Source organism: Artemia sp. Qi Xiang Cuo, chromosome 4 (assembly GCF_049724085.1).
Source record: "Artemia sp. Qi Xiang Cuo chromosome 4, ASM4972408v1, whole genome shotgun sequence".
Taxonomy (NCBI): domain Eukaryota; kingdom Metazoa; phylum Arthropoda; class Branchiopoda; order Anostraca; family Artemiidae; genus Artemia; species Artemia sp. Qi Xiang Cuo.
In genome coordinates this window covers 81,673,394-81,698,380 of record NC_142797.1, presented here as the reverse complement: position 1 = coordinate 81,698,380, position 24,987 = coordinate 81,673,394, and the positions used below count along the sequence as shown (strand labels likewise).

At 34.1% G+C, this 24,987-nt stretch overlaps 1 protein-coding gene across 2 annotated transcripts in view; it reads right to left on the bottom strand.

Moving 5' to 3' along the window:
• LOC148953508 (sarcalumenin) overlaps nt 1-24,987 on the bottom strand; it is a 141,186-nt gene that overhangs the window by 81,989 nt on the left and 34,210 nt on the right. For both annotated transcript variants that reach the window (XM_089088576.1, XM_089088577.1), the window contains exon 2: nt 1,606-1,734. In XM_089088576.1, the coding sequence (XP_088944702.1) occupies nt 1,606-1,734 (129 nt within the window). The remainder of the gene's footprint in view (nt 1-1,605; nt 1,735-24,987) is intronic.

Sequence of the window (24,987 nt, the reverse complement as noted above, 5' to 3'; positions counted from 1 at the left end):
GGTAGGGACTGTGAAGTCCCGTGCCGTATTCTTTGCCTTTTATATTAAAAATTGTTACTGCCATCTAGCAGTTTACGGGAAAGTAAGGTGGTAAAACTAGTCTGTTAGATGAGAAAAGTTGATAATATACAGTAACCTTTAGTTCCAATTGATGCGATTTTTTTTTAACACAAAACGGCTCGCGGATAGCAGGTGTCAGAAAATCGCAAAAATATACACACAGAAACGGTTCACAGCAGCTGTTGAACCGCAAAAAATATTATGAGATATTTAAAAAGCAAATGCACAGGAATAGGCTAATTCAACCTCTAGAAGCCAAGAAAAACATTCAAAAGACTAATCTGTGAAGGGCTAGGTGTTGTTTGTCAAATATTAATGGAAAACTTCAGATAAACATGATTGCTTTCTCAGTTACTTGAAATTTTTGGTTCTACAAAGCTTTCAATTCAGTCAGAATAACGGAAGCAATTTTTAACGGCTCAGTAGAAATATTTCAACGCAGCCGCTGAACCGTTATGATCATAAACTTGCAGTAAAAACGGAAAAAAATTTGACGGATCACGCAAAAACGGCCACTTTTGCGTAAAATTGCAACAGTAGGAACCTAGGGTAAATTTCTTCATAATGCCAAAATTCCCAAAAATACACCTGACGGAATTTCGTCGTATATTAATCCATTAGATGCAAGATGTATTCACATCGGTTTATTTTCAGTTTTATATTAAGTCGCTTAGATTTTGTTTTAAATAAGGGGCATAGGGTGATCCTAGGTACTAAGAATATTAACTGAGACCATAGCTTCACTAATATAGGTGCACCTTATTAGTAAGGAAAGTGAATAAAGTAAGGATGTAAAAAGTATAATAGTCAAGGCGGAGGAAGTTTTTTAGTAGTTGAAACAAGCTTGAAAAAATAGGAAGAAAAGTCTTGGAACTAATATTAGAATTATTGAAGGTACGGTAATGACAGGTGTCAGGTATGATTTTGAAATACAGACGCTTTGAAGAGTTGAGAAGCATATAAATGATATCCATAAGGGTCCTCTAATGATAGTTTTGGGTACTTATTAGAGTGACTGTAAATAAATAAAAAACTTGTCTGTATGAAAAACAGTCTGATCCAGCTATCTAGGATTATATATAAAATAAAAATGGTTTTATCCAATATTGTACTTTTGAGCAATCGAGCTACGACCAGACAAAAAGCAGGACGGCCTTGCAGGAGAAACCCCGTGGAGGGATTTAGAATTTAAAATATGAAGGAGCTTCACGGACAGAAGTATAGAGAGAAGGTCTGTCTATCGTGAGACGGAGGAGCAGCGTGCCCAGCTGCGTTGGACTCAAACAGGTTGATATTACACGGATTTTCCAATAATAGTAATAATAATAATAATAATAATAATAATAATAATAATAATAATAATAATAATAATAATTATAATAATAATAATAATAATAATAATAATAATTATAATAATAATAATAATAATAGCATTATTACGAAGTGTGATATTCTGAACGTTATACTTTTCTTCGAGAGCAGCTAAGAAGCCCGAAAGTTGGACACCCAAAGGTAAATGAAGTCAGAATTAAATTTTATTTTTACCTGCGATTTCCTCGCCATTTTCGTTCGAAGTGCCTAAGTCTATTTCATTTTCTTCTTCAGGAAGTAATAAATCCTTATCCTTAATTGCAGCCTCTATGTGAACCTTGCATTGTGAGAAGGTTGGAACTTCTGAAGAATAAAATCCAAACTATAAGTCTTAATTTTTTATAAATAAATATAAAATATACATTATATTACGCTGTTTTGAGAATTTCTCTCTGGAATATAATAATGTTTCAGTTACAAAATCCATACTTTCCAGAAATAATGTTTAAATCACACTGATCATACACAGCTGAAAATAATAGTAGATACTAGGATTATATAAATAACTAGAAACAACTCAGTGGCCTTACTTCGGATGTATTACCACCAAAAAAAAGAGAGGCCAATATAAAACGCAGAAGAATAAACTCAAGGGGAAAAAGAGATGTAAAAATCAAAAGATTCCTGAGTCTTTTTTTATTTTAGTTGGATCTAAGATAAAATTTGAATGAACTATCATTTGAGTTTAGTTTCATTCACTTGCATTGTTATCACCTTGTCTGATTGCTTAGTATTAATTTTTTTCTTGTTCTTCTTTGTAGCACCCTCAAAGAGGGAAGGTACTGATACAGCGTGGGGTCTCCGGACTATATTCCTTCCGACTCCAAATTCTAAACTTTTGCCATTTTCTCATAATAATATTCAGATTCCCTGTAAATTACGTCACTACGATCCCGCAAGACCCTAGCAGTCTTAAAAAAAAAGGCGCCATGTCTAAAACAAATAAGCCTTCCCAGATTGGTTATTAGGTCTATTATGATCTTTTTAAATTATTGATAAAGTTTTTTGGCAAGAGAGGGGGCAAGAAAAAAGACCAAATTTTTCATTTCACCAATGTATATTGGAAATTCACGGATTAGATCCTTTTCAAGTTCACCAGGGTAAGGTACGACCATGTTGTGCATTGAAGTTTAAAAGTAAAATAGTTGCTGCTGTGGTAAAAGTTGCCACAACAGCCCTATCCAAGAAAATACACCAGACGTCTGTTAAGAAGTGTTTTTAGTAAAATTCTTGGTGAGCTTTCAGAAAATTGAAGGACATCACACATTTTAGTGCCAGATCCAAAATTTTACGGGGCTTTACGCCAGAAAAGCTCCTGTTATAGAATATTCTTCCATTTTGTTTACCAGAAAAAAATAAAATGCATGTCTAACTGCTGAGTCTGTATAATCTTAGACCTTATACAGCACAATTTCTAAAATTTTAAATTAATATAAAATTAGATTCTTTAAAATATAGTGTTACAACGTTGAAACCAAGTTTCGCGTTCAAGAGAAATCTGACTTGTCTACCCGTGAAAAAATCGAATGTCGCTTATCTTGGTAGTTGTTTAAATGTTCTTCGGAGCACTTGCATCTCGGTCCGGGTTTTTATAATGGTTGAGATAGGGAAAGGTCATACTGTCTATTATTTATATACAGTGCTTTTAATATTCAAGATCATTGCTACAAACGAATCAGACACAGTGCTCTAACGTTACCCGTAGTAAAGAACCATAGACCTTCAATGTATTATTTTTTTTTCCAGAGTCCCTTCATTTGGAAGGGGTGCTTATAACAATTTCAGAGGAGGTTTATTGATTGAAAAATGAACGCTGTAGTGCCCTTTTTAAGAGTCAAATGGGACCAGAGGGCAACAAGCCCCCCTCCCTTGATCTTTTGTTCCAGCTGGCCCCCCTAGTACCCCCAAAAACATTCGAACACAGTCTTCAGATAGCCATTTTGTTCAAAATACTCGAAAGGTTTAACAGATAAACCTCCAGAGATAGCATGAGCCCCGCAGGCCCTTGCGCAAGGAACACAAATAATGCTAATTGGCAATTGTCTTAAACATGTGTTTACCATTGAAAAGTTGGGCTTGTGCAATATCTCAAAAATAGCTAAGAGTATTAAGTTGAAACTTTCTGGGAAGGTTTAAAGGGGATGTTGAACTAAATCAATAGACACTATGTGCATCCAGGTTATCAAAAGTGCGCATCTGTAACAGCAATACAGGGGATGCTGAGGGCAGCTAAATCAAAAGACACTCTGTGCGTCCACGGTGGTCAAAAGGGCATATTTGCAATATTTCAAGACTGTAGGGACCGGCTAAGGGTACTAAATTGGAACTTTAAGGGAATGTTCAGGAGGATGTTGAACTAAATAAAAAGACACTATATGAATCCAGGATGTCAAAGGGAGTATCTGCAATATTTTAGGAACATCTACGATTACTAAGTTGAAACCTTCAGAAAATTTTGAGGGACCTACTGACTAAACCAAAAGACGCTAAGTGCACCCAGATTGTCAAAAGGATGTATCTCCGTTATATTAGAACAGCTAAAGGTGCTAAGTTTAAACTTTAAAGGAATTTTGAGCTGGATGTTAACATAAATCAAAAGACACTAAGCACATTAAGGTTGTCAAAAGAGGCACTTCAACGTTATTTCAGGGAAGGCTAAGGGTATTGAGAGGACACTTCTGAGGAACAGTTAACGGTATTAAGTTGAAATTTTCAGAGAATGTTTAGGGGGATGTCAAACTAAATGAAAAAAAAAGTTATGAGCACCCAGATGGTCAATATGACTTCGTTTTTTATTGCACCAAGCATAAGCTGACGTCAAAGTCACAAATAGAAGAGTTTTAAAATTTAAAAATAAGAGAAAGCCGAATCATCTGATATATATTTATTCTTTCGAGCATATTATCTAGAAAATGCTGTTGAATCACTAGCTTAGTTCAAAAACAGTCCTAAGCCTTGATTTGAGTATTGAAGTAAAATATTTAATCTGGTAATTGGTTAATTTGTTTTTTTTTTTTTTTTCTGTTTTTTTGGAAGTTTTTTTTTTTTTTAGTGGTGGTGTTGCTGGTTGTTTAATAGTATTTTGTTCTTTGCTTTGTTTTTGCGTGTGTATGCTATTTTACTTACTTAGTTTAAATTACTCGTGTTTAAAGTATTGTGAAAAAGGAGAAAAAAAAAGATGAGTATACGAGAAATTATAGGAAAAGATGGGAAAACGTTGAAATATGTTCGAAAAAATACTGCATTTATGAGTTTCACTGCATTTACAGATGAAGACCTGCCAACTGAACGTGAGATACATAGATGGATGAAACAGAAAGGTTTGCGAAAAAAAAATCTAATAAGCATAGATGCGTCAGGTTTGAAGTTCAAGAAAACAATTTTTGTTATATTTACAAACTGTGAAGAACTTGAGAAGTTTTTGGAGCAAAGAAGAAACGGAATGCTCCCATTCGCAACGTCGGATGGATAAGTAAAATATGTAATTATTGGAAGCTGCGAGGATAGACCTAGCTACGTCAAATTCGAAGGAGTACCCCCTGAGATGGAAGGGTCAACAGTGCAAAAAGCATTGACGGGGTACAGTACGGTGCTACTGTGTAAAAGGGATGTTTACTAGGGAGGTGAATATATATAAACGTCAAAAACAAGATTTACAGCGAAAATGAAAATAACTATGAACATTCCATCTTTCGTTTTTGTGGATGGACTACGATTGCGAGTATGGTACGATGGATAGATAAGAACGTGCGTCAGATGCAACCAAGAAGGACATATGGCGGCGGAATGCTCTGTATCTCCACCAAAACCAGCCAAAAATCAAAGAAAAGAACGGGAGATAGTCCAATTGGATGATTATGTGTCATATCCATCCTCTATGAAATAAGTAAAGCGAAAAAATTCAAATATGGACAAATACTTAGTACATGATGAAAGAAAAACTGAACAAAAAGTAGAGCAAGAATTGCAGGTAATGAGAGAAGAACTAGAAAAGAAGTAGAAAAGTCAGACAGAAAACATAGAAGCTACAAAGAAAGAAATAAGGAAAAAACCTGAAAGGAAGACAGTTAACACAACATTAAGCAACGAAGATAGAGAAAAAGAAGAAGAGATCACAGGTATACGACCTCGTAGCCATTCTACACCAGGATTCAAAACAAGGCGGATGAATAGAAATAAAAACAGACGGTTTAAGAAAAACGAAGAAAAAGAGAAAGAATCTGGAAGGTTGAAACACATCGAAAATATGGAACCTATACTGAATAGCATTACACCGGTGCTGTTGGTGAACGAGTACGTGGATAATACATTGGTGGACGTGGTAGAAGTAGAAATGAATACGTCAACATCATCTAGTGGCTCAGAAAAAGAGAACAAGAAAGCGAAAAGTGGTGAAGAAGAGGAGAATGAAACGAGATTAGAATTGGATCCAAAAAATTATAAGTTTAAATGTAAATGGACTGAAGCAAAGAAAGAGACAACAGTTTTTAAGAGACTTTCTGATGACAGAAAGTATAGAATTAGCTTTTGTACACGAAAGTGATACTGATAATTTAAAATTTGTAGAACCCGAACACTAATACTTAACAAACACTTGCATTGGCGACAATAGTGTAGCAATGATATTTAAACGGCATTTTGATCAGCAAAATATCAAAATCGACGAAGAAGGAAGAATTATCACTTGTGTGATAAATAGAAAAGCGTATATCAATGTTTATGCGCCATCCGGATCCCAAAATAGAAAAAATAGAGATAAAATCTTCCAGCAAGATATTGCAGCATTTATCCCCCAAAATACTGATGAATTAATATTGCTTGGAGATTTTAACTGTGTAACAAGTAAGAAAGATGCCAAAGCCCGAAAAGATAATATTTGGAGAGCATTGGTTGAGCTAATAAATGGGCTGGAACTAGCAGATATCTGGGAGGAACTTAAGAGAATAAACAGCTTTACAAGAATAAACTGGGTAGGAAAACATGGAGGTGGAGCAAGACTTGACAGAGTTTATGCATCAAAAGTAATGTTACAAAGTATGGTAAACATAGAACACAAGATAGTGTCTTTCACGGACCACAATGCTGTGTTAGTGACAAATAAAAATGAAAAAATACAAGGGAAAATACAGAAATCTACATAGAAAATGAATACTGCAATCTTAAGAAGTGATGAATGTAAGACAAAGATAGGGAAGATATTGAAATCGATGAAGGAAATAGATTCCGAGTTACTACCCGAATACTGGAAACAGACGATGAAGTCCAGAATTACGCAAGAGGTAAGGACAATTTCAGTAGAATTATCAAAAACCAGTGATGAGTATCTGAAATTGCTGTATAGAATAGTTTATGAACTAAAAAGAGAGATAAACGAAGGGAGAAATTCAAATAAGGAATATTTCGAGACTCTATTAGAAATAAGAGAAATAGAAGAAAAAAAGGCAGAAGCCTATAAGATAAGAGCAAAATGCGAGGACCAGATAAGGGATGAACAACTAACAATAACACTTATTGGCAAGGAGAAAAATCAAGCAAAATAAACTAATCTTAAAAGAGTTAAAAAGAAAAATGGGGAAACAACTGAGAAAATGGAAGATATCATGGAAGAAGTGAAATCCTTCTACAAGAATGTATTTACAATAGAGACAGAAGAAAAAACAGAGAGAGTGGACGAATTCTTTCGTAAGATTGAATATAATCAAGTGCACAGGAAGAAAATAATATACTAACGGCGAAATTAACAAAAGAAGAAAAAAAAAAAGCTATAATGGAGACGGAAAACAATAAAACGCCAGGGCTTGATGGAATACATTACGAATTTTATAAGAAACATGTCGAAGAAATCGCAGAACATCTGGCGGATATTTTTAATGAATTACTAAATAACGATGATATTAAGATACAGTGTTTAGGGATGATGAAATTAATACCGAAAAAAGGTAGCCCTGAAGACCTCAACAACTGGAGGCCAGTTAATATCACAGATTGCGACTACAGAATTATGGCTAAAGTGTTAGCAAACCGTCTAAAAAAGGTGCTACCATCCATACCAAGTGTAAACGAAAGAGGAAGACTGAAAAACCGTAAAACAGCAGATGTATTGGCTAATATAAGAGATGTAATAATACGAGCAGGAAGTCGAAAGGAAAAAAAGAAAATAAAGCACTGGATAACGAGTTATGATATTAAAAAGGCCTTCGATAAAATAAGAAAACAAAAATACTAGTATGGATCATGAATTACTACGGTTTCCACGAGACATTCATAAAATGGATCAATAGGATAATTGAAAAAATAGTACAGGTAATTTGTGTGAATAGCGATGCTACAGAAGAATTTGAAGCAGAAACTGGAGTGTACCAAGGATGCCCGCTGAGCCTTTTACTGTTTGAAATATATTTTGACCCGTTACTTAAATGTTTAGAAAAGGAGATAAATGGCATTATAATAGAAAATGTAGCAATGACGTTGAACAGTTTTGTAGATGATCTGACAACGTACAAAGAAACTGAAGATGATTTCAAAGTGGCAGTTCAGTGCATAACTGAATACTGTGACATCTTCAAGCTACAGCTCACTAGAAATAAGTGTGAAATGCTATCATTGGGAGATGAAGTAGACGACGTGTATGAGGGGATCCCGAGAACGGAAAAAATTAAAATATTGGGTGTGTTTTTTCAAAGAAGTTGGGGCCGAACGGAAATTGAAAATGGGATAAATACAATATCGAAATTCAAAAATACCCTTAGACAAGGATATGGAATAGGTCTGACGGTTCACCAGAGAGCCCAGTATGTTAATACTTATGGTTGCCCAGTTTTATGGTATCTGTCCTTTGTTTCACAACCCAAAACGACACATCTAAAACAAATTGTGAGTGCAATTTACCAGTACATATGGAATGGAAATTTTCCACCTAAATTGAAAACAGACAATATGTTCATATATAGAAATCACGGAAGCCTTCAGGTCATACATGTGGAATGTACGATGAAAGAACTTTTTATTAGGACAATGTTGGAACAAGAGATGAGGATAAAAGAATCACAAAAAAGCGCTTGGTATGAAACATGGAAAAGAAAAGAAAAGAAATATCCTCCAAAATATAATCAAGCATTCGAAGAAATTTATGAAATAGAAAATTAGAAATGTCACTTGAAATAAGAGGGAAAATTGACAAAGTAAAACTTAAGGAATATTATGAAAAAAAGAAGCAGCTTCCTCCACTAAAAATAATTGAAAATGGTAATTACAGTGAAGAAGAGGTGGTCAAAAGTTTCATACTACTAGAAAGTTGCCTGTTGCCACCAAAAGTTAAAGAACATATGTTTTTCTTTATGCATAATATGTTACCCACAGAAGAGTCAAAAATAAAGATGAATATGAGTGGTAGTTATGGAAATTGTAAGCTAGGCGAGAAAAAACTAGAATCGCAATATCACGTAATGTTAGAATGTGAAAACAAGACACAAATGTAGCAGGACTGAGGAATTTATTGGCAAGTGTTACAGGTAAAAAAGATGTAATTAATTTAGAGAAAGCTGTGTACCTAAAAGTAGATAATGAGGCCTATACAAGGACAATAGTTTACATTGTATCGCTTTTTTGTTATTACACGTGGAAGCGAAAAGAAAAGCAGAAGGAAGATTATGATGTGATAAATCGTGTGTAAACAGAATGGAAAAGGATAAGGATTATGAAGTGTAAGAAAATTGAGGATTTGTTCGGTCTAAAGTAGAGGGGAATAATTTTTGTGTCTTGGTGGGCAAAGATGTGTGGTTAAAAAAAAAGGGAAAAAATAATAATAATAAAAGGAGAGTTTGAGAAAAAATTATAGGGTTTAAGGGTTTAAGGTTTTACATTTGTATGTTTTTTGTTTTTTCATTTTGTGGTAAGGATCTAGGTAGAAGATTAGAAAATGGAGTTTTAATTTTGGTATATGGAATAAGAGCAGATTTTAAGTTAAATATTTCGAACTTTTAATGAAGTGTTTGATTTTAGAGTTTAATCAGAATTTTCAGATTATAATAGTTAGCTTCAGGATTTGTTTAGGATTTTTAAGTTTATTTATTAGGTAAAATTTAAATCTAATTGAATAGTTATAGTATAGGATTTTATGAATTTTCAGATAATAGATTTTAGATTTGGTCATTTTTTTTAATGTTTGTTTGGAATTTATTTTAAACTAGTGGAATTTATTTTATATGTTGAGGGGGATACGTTTCACCTGGATTGTGAAGTATTTGATTTTTGGGAATTGTTTTGAGGATTATTGTAGCTACCTTACAACGCAAGGCCCAGCGAGAGTAGTGTGTGTTGAAATGTGATGTATTAAAAAAAAAAAAATGGTGTTATGTATTTATTTTTTTATTTTATTTATGTAAATCTAGTGAAAAGTGTTTTAAAGTGCTCTAAGAAAAGTGAATGTATTTTAAAATACAAAAACATACACGCATTGTAAATTTGTATTTTAATGTTATATGTTATAGGCCTAATGAATGGGAGAAGCCACTTGCTGCCGTGGGTAGCTTGAATTAGAATTTTGAAATTTTTTTATGGTAAATTAATGGACGGAGAATCTATGAATGAAAAAAAAAAAGGCTTTTGGGAGAAAGGTAGATAAAATGTACTAGGAGAGAAAAAATTATGTATGTGAGGAATTTTAAAAGTGGAAACCTATGGAACGTCGAGTAAGAGGTAAGATAGATAGGTAGTAAAGTGAAGGAATAATAGAGAAATAGGGACAAATTTGATTACAAATAAGCAAAGAGTCTTGGATAAAAAAAGAAGAAAGAAACAGGATTGACATTTTTTTTGTTTTTTTTTTCTTATTCAGGAGTACAAAAACCGAAAGGAAACAAAAACTGGTTTAATTCTATACATTACATGATGTACCACCATTTATTATCGAGAACACAAAAAGAAGAGGAAGTGCAGAAATGAGGACCAAATACCACTGGTTAAAGAAAGAAAAGAAGAAGAATTTAAAACATTCATTAGAAAATACTTTTGTACCTTATCAAAACTATAGTTAATTTTTGAAAAAAAAAAGCCTTGATTTGGAAATGAACGAAATTAATGCAAATCAAAGACAACACGTTGATGACTAAGCATAAACTCATTAAGTAACATGGTTAAGACTATTGGTTTGGTTCCCTGAATTCTTTTTTTTTCTTTTTTTTTCTTCCCTGCATGTTTCCTTTTTTAGAGTTGCCTTATTTGATTATAATTTGATCTAGGTGACAGGTTACAGGCTAAATGTACTATTTATTATAATTGATTTGCATAAAATTTGTATTTTGTTGTTTGATAAGGTATATGCATCATTATGGTTCCTGTTCATATTTGATGGCAGGTGCTGATGGGGGTTAAACCCTAAAATAAGCAAGATAATTGGTAGATGTTCTATATTATTTTAATCTTGCTTGCCTTGATGCCCCTCCCATAATTTTTTATTTTAGAGTTATCCTTTTTCTATATTTTTTTTTTGTTTTATTATCCTTATCTATCTTTTCATAATTTATCTGATTAATATTCTATATGTTCTATATATGGAGGTATGTAATAGGCTATAATACAAAAATTTGTTATTTATTATAATTGTGTTGCATAGGTATTTTAAATGCTGTATGACTAAACACAGTTGCATTATTTTGATTCCTGTTTTTCAATGCAGGCAGTTGCTGCAGGTGAATTACCCCCTACCAATAGCAAGATAAGTGATACATGATCAGGTTCAGTGAATATTGACCAAAGTGACACCCAAGCAAGCTAGTGATTACAGAAGGCACAGAACAATTGAGTGATACGAACGCATATGACCTAGTGGTCAAACGCGTCAAACCCCAAACAACAACAAACAACAACAACACACTCTGATCACCTTATGGAACTTAAGCATTTAAATTAGAATCTGACATTTTAATTTATAAGCTGAAAAGTTAAAAAACTGGGATCGTGGCCATAATAACAACCAGAAATAAAACCTTAGCTATCAAAAACGGACAGAAGTTAACTTTAAATAACTTTCTGGAAAAGATGAATTTCAAAGAAAAGTAAAGACTCACATTAAAACTCAAAGCGAGAAGAAATAATCTTCAATAATAATTCAAATTAAAACCACCAGAAATTACTGGCATATAATCAATGAAACTCAAAAAGGACAAAAACTGAAATAAATAATCATATCAAACATAAAGATAACAGATACTGATATAGATGAAAAAAAAAGCCTAAAATGAATAGGAGATAAATGAATCACTTCAAAGTTAAAACAAACTAAAAAAGCAAACACAAGATTTTACTACTTTCCCATCCCCAACCATAAACTTTCTAAAGGTTATTGCGTCATTTACACTTCACTGAAAACCAAACATATTCTAAACATTTTATTTAAATTACCACACTGAAAAACAGAAATAAATTCGTAAAATAAATCATGAATCTCCAATTGCTGTAACTTCCCGAGCTAACATACTAATCAATCTGTCTATTTGCATTAGTTCATTTCAGTTGTTTTGATTATCATAGATATTTTTTTTTCGTCGATGGTTTGAAAATTAAAACGCAATGTTTAAAATACATCTAGTTTTGAATAAAATGCAGATAACGTAATAGACTTTAGACTGGTTACGAGTTGGCGGAGGGGAGCAGAAGCTAAACCCCCCTTTGTGGTAAGTTCTGTTCATTCCAGTTTGAATTGGGTATTTAATTTAATTTCTACTCATTTTAGGATTTATTTTCTTCATCAATATCAGTATCTGTTACCTTTAAGCTTGAGGTAAATATTTATTTTAATTTCTGTTTGTTTTGGGTTTTATTTCTTTTTCACAGTACTTGTGGTCGTTTTAAGTTCGAATTATAATAGGAACTTACTTCTGCTCGTTTTAAGTTGAAATAGGGCTCTTTAATGTTCTTTCAAAAAACTTTTTTTTCGGAAGGTTTTTCTAAAATGAATTTTAGAAAAAAATGTGCTCTTAATGCATCATATATTTTGCGAAATATTAAATTTTTCGTCCCTGCATCTGGTGTTAGCTTTTATTTTATATCATTAAGAAAACTAAAGTCTTCAAATCCTAGGAAATGGGGTACATAAAATATAAGCCATTTAGGTGGAATAAAAGTCCTCTTAGTATTTGTTACACAGCATCTATCTGATCAATTTATACAGAAGACTAAAGTATGCATAACACGAAAGCACATTATACAAGGCACATGAAGAGGAGCAGGAGGGGGGATCAAATGTCACAGTACCTTCAAAATTTTGTGACTCACAATTTTTCTAAATTGTCCAGTTAGCTATAAGAATGTTTTGATGTTTCGATGATTTCCCTTTCCCTCTATGCCAAACAGACGTCAGTGCACGTGCCTACTGTATACCCAAAACATGCCACTGTATACCCTACTGTATACCCAATACATGCCACTGTATACCTTATTGTATACCAAGACTTTGCATTCGGGGTATGGAAAATTTAATTCACTTAAGCAACAACTGCAGTTAAGTGATTCTGTAAATGTCTGAAATAGCTGAAATATTAAAAACAAAACTGAGAAGAAAAACAAAGTCAAAAATAATTAAAGAACATTCCTAATAACAAAGGTATTAGTCAGGAATATTGACAATTCTTCAAATCTTTTCAAAGTTTGGTTAATCAATTTATAGTAATTAATTCCTGTTTGTTACTGCCCAAGAGTGATGCTTGTCCAAGATAAACTATGTCAGTTTGAATTATCGTCGTTTGTCATCTGTTTCGTGGCTGACTTCCTAACCAACCTTTTGATAAGCCCTGCAGCACATTTGGTATTTACAAATTGGAAACAGAATTTGACATAAACGGGACACGACCTTGCACAGACTAGCTAGTGCATTTCCACAGCGCCAAAAATCAAGAAGGATATCCATCTTCACGGAACTTATAAATAAACTGACAATTAATTCTCAACTAATGACCTTGAAAGTGAGTTTCATGGAAAATCTAAGCGCTATTAAAATACCAAGCTAAGACGGGGATCCTAAGCACAGAATTACATACTTTCAATCCGCATAGGGTATTCAAGGAATATTTCCAAAATAAAAGGGGTGAAACGTACAAAAGTTTTATTTTAGGTCTAATTTTTTCTTAAAAACTCTGTCCTTCGTATCGACACTAGGAGAATTAGCATTTTTCTTCTTTTTTTGCAGATGCATTGTCATAAAGAGGTATAATCTGACATTCCAGGGGCTATAGACCAACACCCCTAATATGATTTAATGTCCTCAAACCTATACATATGTGTCTAGTTATACATATTGTGTTTCAGCCAACTTAAGTAGGCTAACAGTGAATTTTTATGAATCCTATGCAGCCCTTTTGTGCTTTTTAAGTAGTTGCTGAGCCACCATGCAAGGGATTGTTTTAATGGTGTATTAGGTTTTAGATACCCCCTTCCCCCACTGAAGTTTGTGCCTATTCTTCGGGGTACATATAAAAAGATAAGCATGACTAAATCTCATAGAATTTAGACTTGAGGTCTCGAAAAAATAAATTATTCTCTGAACTTAGGAGTGTCAATGCACTCTTAGTGACAGATGAAAGATTGACTCTTGGCGTCACTGCTAGTATTGTTCAGTTCTAAATATAAGCCGTGACATATTTACAGAGTTTTGCCGCACACTTTAGCTATATCACTCCTTTTGTTATACATTGCATCGTCTAACCGATTTAACTGTTTGACTGATAATTCAGTAGGTCAAGGGGATCTTCCATATGAGCCTGGTAAATAACTAGTTATGCTGGTACCACTTAGTTTTCTAAGCTTAGCCTTGAATACATAAAACGCGTGCATTTGCTTAAACATGCCTAACAATAGAAGACGGGGAATACTATTCTTTATGACTGGCATGGAGGACGATACTCTTAGACATATTTGGATAAGTATGGCTAAAAACCAGTGTTGACGCATACGACCCCTCTGAAAAAACTTTTGACTTCTACCTTAAATGTATGCAATATAAATATGTATGCTGAACAGAGATATTATAATAACACGTTTTACTACTTTAGAAAAAAAAGAAACAAGTTGACATTTTAAGACCATAGGTGAACGCACATCTAGCCCTCAAGAGGGGGAAGGCAACCATGAAAAACAACATTTTTTGGTCGTAAGGGTGGTAACTCAACAAAGTATTATGAGGGTGGAGCATGTGATTTAGTTACATAATTTATCACTATAAAAACAACAGCAACGGGTAAAACAATGGGGAATTTATCTAAAACAGTAAAAAAAAAAATTATAACCCAAAATGAATATTTTGACTCTAAATCTGAAGGCAGTCCTCAGCAAAGTATATATATATAAATGACATAAGACTTACAATAAAATACAATCGTTAGAGCTGAAATGAAATAAAATAGTCCTAGAGTCATTACTTCAAGGAAGTTCAACCAGGACTAAAGAGAAAGCAACACGAAACAAGGCAATTCATTCAGGTAAATTAAAGAAACAAAAGAAAGTTTTTTCAACTCAAAGTAAGGAGCAACATTAAAACAAAACGAATAGAAATTATTACGTATGTGAGGCGGGTTGCCCCCTTCTTCACACCTCGCTCTTCTTGCCAAAGTTTTTTAGTAATTTTAAAAATGCTTCTTGTTGTTCTAATTAAACGACCCTTGTGTTTCAGCGGTCGTTCTTAAAGAACTGGAACAAAATTCGAATTTTAGCGTAAAAAGCGAGATGTTGAAGAAGGAAAATCTTCCACGTATGCGTAGAAATTTTTGTTCGTTCTCAGTTTCAATGTTGCTCCTAACTTTCAGTTAAAAAAGCTAGTATTTTTGTTTAATTTCTGATCGTTTTTTAAATAATGGCAGGAAATCTGGCTCCACATTTATGCAGAAAACCCTCCCTTGCCACTAAAATATCCTCTTGACAATTCAGTTCTGGTGAAAATTTACCCAGGGCAATTACCCATAACATCCTCACGCGTGAAACTGAGAAATGGTCCTGGAAACAAAAACAAACCGTTTTTTAGGGTTTCGGTTGCTATTGAGTCCCGTCACTCCTTACTTACAGTTCGTTACCAAGAACTGTTTGATACAAATCAAGAACGTGTTCTTAGTGCGATTCTTGCTTTTTCAGAAGCTAACCTAACAGCTCTTTCAAACAGTTTGTGGTAACGAACTGTAAGTAAGGAGCGATGTGGTTCAATAATAACCAAAACGTATACAAATAGAATTTTGTTATCAATGGACCTAGATATATTGAAAGAATTGGCTTATTATGCTGATTCCAAATATAAGATTCAATAAGTCTATTTTACTCATCAAATGCTACGAGCCTGAGAATAGTTGCCTGATTTTAGAAAAAGGAGAAAACACCCCTAGAATCAATCAAAAAGTCAAGCAAAGCTTACCATGAGATTAAGCGTATCCGAGAGAACTTTATTGTATAAGTTTCAAGCTCCTATCTGGAAAAATATGAAGTTTTGGAATTTTTGTCAGAAGAAATATCACGGATGCGTGTTTATTTCTTTTTTTCATGGGGGGGGGGATCACATCGAGCTAATAGTCCTAGAATAATATATTCTCTGAGGCCAACCTGACTCTTATAAATGATTAAATAAAAAAAACAAGTTTTTTTAACTGAAAGTAAGGAACGACGTTAAAACTTAAAACGAACAGAAATTATTCCGTATATGAAGGGGGCTGTCCCCTCCTCAACGCCTCGCTCTTTACGCTAAAGTTTTTTTATTGTTTAAAAAAATAGAGTTGTGAGAAAGTCAAACTTTAGCGTAAAGAGCGAGGCGTTGAGGAGGGGACAGACCCTTTCATATACGGAATAATTTCTGTTCGTTTTAAGTTTTACCGTCGTTCCTTACTTTCAGTTAAAAAAACTTAATTTTTGAACGTTTTTGAATTAATGCAGGTTTTGATTTTGGCTCACCGTACATGAATAATTAAAAAAATTTTGCATATTATATTTGGTTAAATGGCTTTCTCGAAACTTGTTTAATTTTATTTACGAACGTTTTTATTAGTAATAAATATACGTAACTTAGAATTAACTTACGTAATGACCTTCTATATTCATAAATTTTTAACACGTATATTAGGGGGTTCGCCCCCTAGTCAATACCCTGCTCTTTAAACTATAGTTCGAATTTTTGTTTCCAGGTCTTTAAAAATGACCTCTTAATCACAATCAGTTGATCAGTTTAAAAACTTGTTTTTTTTATTTAATTCCTGATCTTTTTCTTTAATAATTCTGTGAAATCCGGCGCCCCCTTCATAGAAATGTCCCTTACCCCATGAAAACTTACTTCATGGAAAGAACCTTCCATATAGCCCCCGACCCTCTCCTTCCCCATCAACCAGAAAAAATCTCCTCTGAAAAAGTCTGTATACTTCCCAATAACCAATACTATATTTTAACATTGAGTAAAGTTCATAACTTTCAGCCCTCCCCCTGGGGACTTTGGGGGATCAAGTCATCCTAAAAGACATTTTTATCATATTTTCGACCATGCTGAACAAAATGGCTGTCTCAAAATTTTGATCGGGTGACTTTAGGGAAAAAATAAGCGTGGGAGGGGGCCTAGGTGCCCTCCATTTTTTTTTGTCACTTAAAAAGGGGACTAGAGCTTTTAATTTCCGTCACAATGAGCCCTCTCACTATTTTCTAGGACGACTGGGTTGATACGATCACCCCTGGGGAAAAAAAAAAACAAACAAACAAACAAACAAATAAACAAGCATCCGTGATCTTTCTTCTGGCAAAAAATGGAAAATTTCACATTTTTGTAGATAGGTGCTTGAAACCTCTACAGTGGGGTTTTCTAATACGCTGAATATGATGGTGTGATTTTCATTAATGTTCTATAACTTTTAGGGGGTCTTTCTCCCTTTTTTTGAAAATCAGCCAAATTTTCTCAGGCAGGTAACTTTTGATGGGTAAGATTAAACTTAATGAAACTTATATATTAGAAATCAGAATTAAAATCTGATTCTTTTGATGTATCTATTAGTATCAAAATCCTGTTTTTTAGAGTTTCGGTTACCATTGAGCCGGGTCGCTCCTTACTTACAGTTCGTTACCACGAACTGTTTGATAATGGTAATAAGCTTACCTAAGCTATGGATGTCAGGTATTGTGTTATCTTGGAACGATAATTTCGACAGGACCTGTGTCTGTCATCATCAGGTCCTAGAATATCAAAAAAGGGCTCATTTGAACAGAAATTAAAGCTCTTTATGACGAACCGTTTTTCTCAAATTCGTCCGATCAAAGTTTTGAGATAGCTATTTTGTTCAACATAGTTGAAAACCGGGTAACTATGCCTTTGGAGATAATATTAACCCCCCCCCCCCCACAACCCCAGAGAAAAATTCTGTAATTTGTGAAATTAGTCTTATGTTAACGCATAGTATTTGTTATTGGGAAGCATACATGACATTTTTTTTGGGAGGGGGAGATTTTCTACTGGGGGAATTTCCTAAGGGATCATTTTTCATGGGGAGCGAAGTGTCTGCGGATGAACTTTCCGAAGGAATTTTATATTGGGGGAATTTGCCAGAATTCTTATAAGAAATTCTTTTTATTTGTGTTACTTTCTCTTTCCCGACTCAATTTTATATGTAGAGATGTTAAGGGGAACTTTCCCAGGGGGAAAGTTTTACCAGGTCGGAATTGCCTAGAGTTTCTTTCTGTAGAGAAGGGAGGGATTTCAACGGGAGAAATTCTTCATGGGGGAGATTTCCGCGGAATGTTCTATAGGAGCAACTTTCTATTGGCGGAAGGGGGATATTTTCGATAAGAACTTTACACAGAGGGAGGAGATCTTCGGCATGATTTTAAAAAAAGCAAAAATTGAATTCTTTTCAAATGAAAGTGTGCCAGAACAGCCAGAATCGTCCGCAAGAAATTTTCTGGAGCGAATGTTCAGCTAGAATGGAATTGTCTTGAGGGAATTTTCCTTGTGGGGGGGATTTTACATAGGAAAAACCTTCCATGGAGGGATTTTCAATGAGGGGAAGGAATTTCCCATGGAGGAGGAGACTGATTTTCCCGCATTATTTAAAAATGATCAAAATTAAACAGAAATAATACAGTTTTTCAACCGAAAGTAAGGAGCAACATCAGCGTCAAAACTTAAAATGAACAGAAATTATTCTGTATACGAGGGGTGTTACCCCATCCACAATTTTCCCGCATTATTTAAAAATGATCAAAATTAAACAGAAATAATACAGTTTTTCAACCGAAAGTAAGGAGCAACATCAACATCAAAACTTAAAATGAACAGAAATTATCCTGCATACGAGGGGTGTTACCCCATCCTCAATTTTCCCGCATTATTTAAAAAAGATCAAAATTAAATAGAAATAATAAAGTTTTTCAACCGAAAGTAAGGAGCAACATCAACATCAAAACTTAAAATGAACAGAAATTATTCTGTATACGAGGGGTGTTACCCAATCCTCAATACCTTGCTCTTTACCCTAAAGTGTTTCTTAGAACTTATAACAAAGCTTACTATTCTAATCCGACGGTCCTTGTGTTTCAGAAGTCATTCTGAAAGAATTGAGACAACAAGTGAAACTCTAGCGCAAAGAGTGAAGTATTAAGGATGGGGCAACCCCCCTCACATACGTAATAATTTATGTTCATCTTAAGTTTTGATGTTGATTGCTCCTTACTTTCAGTTTAAAAAACTTGTGATTTTTAAATTTAATTTGTTACGTGTTCATTGATAATGACTATTGTTATTGTAATATATGGTAATTTCTCAAACCATTTTTGATTATATTTACCTTAAAAGCATTGAGTACTCCCCCCAAACCCCTATTTAAAGAAATATTATTATATTGCTTAAGATTAATTTCAATTGCCTCACAAACAGCATGTCTTCTGTAGCATTACAGTACAGTATATACGTCAGATGGCATAACGTATAGATGTCGTAGTAAGATGACAATTCCCCTTGATAAAAATAAAAACCACAGGTTTTCTTCTTCTTTTCTATGTGCTCGTTTTACCCATTTGAAATTGGCGTAAAACGTAATTTATTACAATATCAGTTAGGACTTAAGGGACACGTGTAGTTTTTTTCGGCGCCGATTTACCCAATTCGACGCCAGTTTGCAAAAAACAAACAGCGGCGATTTGAACTTAAAAAGTTTTCTAGTTTTCGACGTCGATTTTCAAAAACGACGCCGGATTTGATCATGGTCATCAAAAAAAGGAAATCCTCAATAATTCCTTCTATTCAATTGGAAAATCAAACGAATTAAATAATAATAATTAAATATATAATAACAAAAGAACTTCATAATTTAATAATGAAAAAACTTAAAACTTAATTAAATATTTTTAATGAAAAAAATTGAAAAAGAATAATCATTTCAATAATAAGAGAGCTTGATAATAAGTTGAGATCAATAATGCAACTATTGATAACCTGCAGTTGACCATTGTTATCCATGAGGTTTAGTTTTGATAATCTTCTGCAAAGGGCATTGTTTTTGTACCTCTATCGTTTGCCCGCTGAGCAGCTAAAACTGGTGCCCAAAAAAGCTACGTGTGTCAAGCCCTTTAGATCTAATCTGGGCTGTAGGTGGAGATGGATCCTAAAGATTTCTTCGCCAAGCTTAAAAACTTTCCAAAAATTTGCCAGTCATCGTGTCTTGATTAAATACCTAGCCATCTGGTCCAGTGGCTGGTTTATTGCCGTTGACATAAACATGAGTTTTAGCGCACAAATTTAAAGAGTGACATTAGCACTTGGAGTACAAAAGATAGTGAAACTAAAACCAGATTGTTTGAATTGGCTAAGTGGAAACTTACACAGCGAGATATATCTTTAGAAATTAAGAAAAAAATCGAAAATTCAATTTTTAATTAAAAAGATATCTCCACATGTTGTTATACAGTTTTTCGTAGTAGCGGGTGTCGAACTCAAGAAAAAGGAACGTGGCCGGAAACTCAGCAAAAAGAGGCTAAAAACATGTCGCACAAAACTGCTTATGAAGCTTACGACAGCTAATAAACAACTACATTGATTTTAGAATTAAAATTAACTTGGTGGAAGCGATGAAAGACTTGAGAGCCATGGCTAATGGAATAAATCCAAGACAGATAGTCTCAGTGAGCCGCAAAGCTAGCACCTTTGGCATAGCTGGCATAGCCGCTGGCATAACTAAGTCTTTGAAGGTGTAGTTGTTTTTGGGAATTATCAGCTTGCTAATGTTTAAAATTTTAGGAACAAAAAACGTTGTCAAACTTTTCACTTTTATGGTTCAACGTGGAAAAATTAATGAAAATGCAACACTGCTCTAAGACATCCATAATTTGAAAATCGCCTCCTTCTCTCAGTACAAAAGTCTAAAACCTGCTGTGTCATTGGGGCTTTACTAAAAACGAATTGTATTACAAATATTTTCTTTTGTACTCAATATTGAAAATAAACATTAAAATTACAGTAAAATTTTTAACTGATGAGCTTTCAGCAATTAATATCATTATACATCAAATATTCAGCTCAATTTATTAGTTCTTTCTAAAATTGTGCAAGACCCCTAAAATTGTCGCCTTCCTTAACTGTAAAAACCTAAGGCCTGCTACGTCACAGAAAACGAATTATATTACAAATATTTTCTTTTCCAGTTCTTACAGCATTGGAAATGAAAATAAAATTACAGTGAAATAAAATCTTGAACTGATGGATCTTTAAACAATTAATATCATTATATACCAAATATTCAATTTGATTTTGTTTACACTTTCCAAGACTGTTCAAGACACATAGAGTTTTCAGTAAAGCGCCATGACGCAGTAGGTGTTAGACTTTTATAGTGAGAGAAGGAGGTGATACCCAAACTCTTGTTTATAGTGATTTTAGTTCATTTCGAGCTTGATTTACATATTCAATTTAAGTTTCACTCGTTTTAAGATTTATTTATTCATTTACATTAGTATCTATTGTATGTCTGTTTGCATTGATTCTTTATTTAATTTCTGTTCGTTTTGGGTTTCATTTATACTTCAATAGGAAATTTTTTTTTCGTTTTAAGCTTGATTTGCATATTCAATTTAAGCATTACTCGCTTTGAGATTTATTTATTCATTTACATTGTTACTTTTTGTATGTTTTTTTGCTATGATTGTTTATTTAATTTCTGTTCGTTTTGGGTTTAATTTATTCTTTAATAGTAATCTATGGTCGTTTTGAGTTTGAATTTTAACAGGTATTTGTACCTGGTGATCCTAAGTTTAAAATGGCCCTTATTTTTCTTTTAAAAACTTCTTTTTCGGAAAGTTTGTTTTTTGATTAATATTTGTTCGTTTTTGATTGCAAAAATTTTCAAGTTTTGAAACCTACCTTATTTCAAAATCAAACTTTTTTTCAAAATCAATTGTTCATCAAAGTATCAAAACTAGTATCAAAGTAACAATATCAAAGTAAAAAAATGGGTTCGTGTCAACCTCGGAGTTTTTATTATCTGATGTTTGAACTATTTTTAACAAAATAGATATCTCAAAATTTTTATTGGATGGGTTTGTGAAAAAGAGCGGGGGGGGGGGCTACTTCCCCTTCGATCTCTTTTGAATCTTTAAAAGTGAACTAGAATTTTCCATTTTTAATCAAATGATCCCTCTCCGAAGTTTATATGAGCATTCCTTCTATAAGAACCATATATGCACCCAGAAAATAACTTACAACGCCTGTCTCCGGGCCCTGGGGGGTTGTGTCGAGCCCGGAGTTTTAATATATGAAGTGTAAAACTATTTTTAACAAAATGGCGCCCTCAAAATTTTTATGCCTTCTAAAAGCATAAAAATTATGTTTTGCCTCTCAGGCGCTGTCAGTTATGCCCTGGTGGCATATATGGTTCTTATGGAAGGAAAGCTCGTATAAACTTCATAGAGGGCTCATTTAAATGGGAATTGAAAGTTCTAGTTCAATTTTTAAGAGTCAAAAGAGATCGGAGGGCAAATAGCCCCTGTGCTTTCTAAATGCCAGAATATAATTTGTACTTTACTGAAAAAAATTCAAATGAATTTACTGAAAAAATGTGCAACGTCAGTTTAATATACTTATGCTGATATTTATTCCTTAAAATCTTAATTAATTTTGATTTCTCAAAGTTATAAAAATGAAAACATTTAAAAGAATTTTTTCTGCAAAGTACAAATTAAATTCTGGCTTTTAGATAGCATAGGGGCTTAGAACCCTACTCATATTAATTTCTGCTCGTTCGGAGTTTGACTCTGTTATTTATGTTACTTTCTGTTTGTTTTGGGTTTCATTTATTTGTTGATACTGATTTGTGGTAGTTGCAGGCTTAATAGATTATTTGTTTCTATGTAGTTCATTTTTGGTTTAATGGAGTCCTTTACTTTTTATTGAAAAAATTATTTTGTGGAAAAAGTTTTTTTTAATTAATTTCTGTTTGTTTTATATTGAATTAGTCTTTTTCAGGGAAAAAGACCAAGCCTCTTCTAAAGCTTCTACGACAAAAATTTCTATAAAAACCTTATGTGCCACAAGGGCCTTAGGACCCCCATCCTGAAGGCTATTGGGGGAGGGTATCATCCTCAAAGACATAATTTCCAAACCTTTCAAATACATTGAACAAAAGGGCCATATCAAAATGTTGATCGGAAATGTTTGGGGAAATGATGGCCATGGAGCGGGGTTGATTCTCCATCCCGATTACTTTCTACTGCTAAAAGAGACATTAACCCTCTCAATTTCCAATCCAATGACCCCTTTTTGAAGTTTTTACGACAACACTTTCTTTAAAAACGTTGTATGCCCCCAGGGCATAATTTACAATCTTAATCCTGAGGGCAGTAGGAGGGCTGTCATACTCAAAAACATAATTTCCGGACCCTTCAACTACGTTTAACAAAATTGCTCTATCTAAATGTCGATCAAAAGTGTTTGGGGAAATAAAGGGCATGGAGGGGGCATTCACCCTCCAATGGCTTTTGACTTTTAATAAGGTCAATAGCCATCTCAATTCCCAATTGACTGAGCCCTTTTTGAAGTTTCCACGACAACGCATTCTATAAGAACCTTATATGCCCCCAGGGCATAAATTACAACCTTAGCCCTGAGGGCTTGGGGGGAGGGGGTGTCATAATCAAAAATATTATTTCTGGACAGTTCAACTATGTTCAACAAATAGCTATATCAAAATGTTGATCGAAACTGTTTGGGGAAATCATGGCCGTGGGGGGGAATTTGCCCTCCAATCACTTTTGACTAGTAAAAAGGGCACTAGTCCTTTCAATTCCCATTTGAATGCGCCCTTTTTAAAGTTTCTATGACAGCGCTTTCTATAAAAACCTTATATGCCCCCTGGGCATAACTTACTACCTGTGCCCTGGGGACTGTGGGGGGTTTGTCATCCTTAGAGACATAATTTCTGGACCTTTGAACTACGTTGAACAAAATGGCTATCTCAAAGTTTTGATTGAATGTGTTTGGAAAAATGGTGGGGGTGAGAGGGGGTTAATTGTCCTCTAATCACTTTCGACTATTGAAAAGGACACTAGCCCTTTCAATTTCCAATGGAATGAGCCCTTTTTGAAGTTTCTAAGACAACAATTTCTATAAAAACCTTATATGCTCCCAGGGCATTACTTACGACCCTTACCCTGAGGGTTTTTTTGGGGGGAGGGTTGTCATCCTCAAAGACCTAATTTCCAGAACTGTCTTCTATGTTTAACAAAATGAATATCTCAAAACTTTGATTGGATGTGTTTGGAGAAATGGTGGGCGTGAGAGGGGGGGGGGTTGTTGCCCTTCAATCATTTTCAACTAAAAAAGCGCACTAGCCCTTGCAATTTACAATTGAATGAGCATTTTTTTAAGATTCTAAGACAACTCTTTCTCTAGAAACCTTATATGTCCCCAGGGCATAATTTACAACCATTATCCTGAGGGCTGTGGGGGGGTTGTCATCCTGAGACACCTAATTTCTTTAAATCTCAACTACTTTGAGATTTAAACTACGTGGGGGTATCGTCCTTAAAGACATAATTTCCAAAACTTTCAACTACGTTGAACAAAATGGCTATCTAAAAATTTTGATTGGATGTGTTTGGGGAAATGTTGGGCGTTAGAGCGGGTTAACTGCCTTCCAATAACTTTCGACTATGAATAAGGGCACTATCCCTTTGAATTTCCAATCGAGTGAGCCCTTTTTCAAGTTTCTACGCCAGAGCTTTCAATAAAAACCTTATATACCCCCAGGGCATAACTTACAACCCTTGCAATGAGGGCTCTGAGGGGGTTATCATTCTCAAATTAATATTTTCCAGCACTTTCAACTACGTTGAACAGAATGGTTATCTCAAAATTTTGATTAGATGTATTTGGTTCAATGGTGGGCGCGGAAGGGGGGTTAGTTGGCCTCTAATCACTTTCGACTATTAAAAAGGGCACTAGCCATTTCAATTTCCAATCAAATGAGCCCTTTTTGAAGCTTCTACGACAACGCTTTCTATGGAAACCTAATATACCCCCAGGGAATAACTTACAACGTTTGCCCTGAGGGCTGTGGGGGGGGG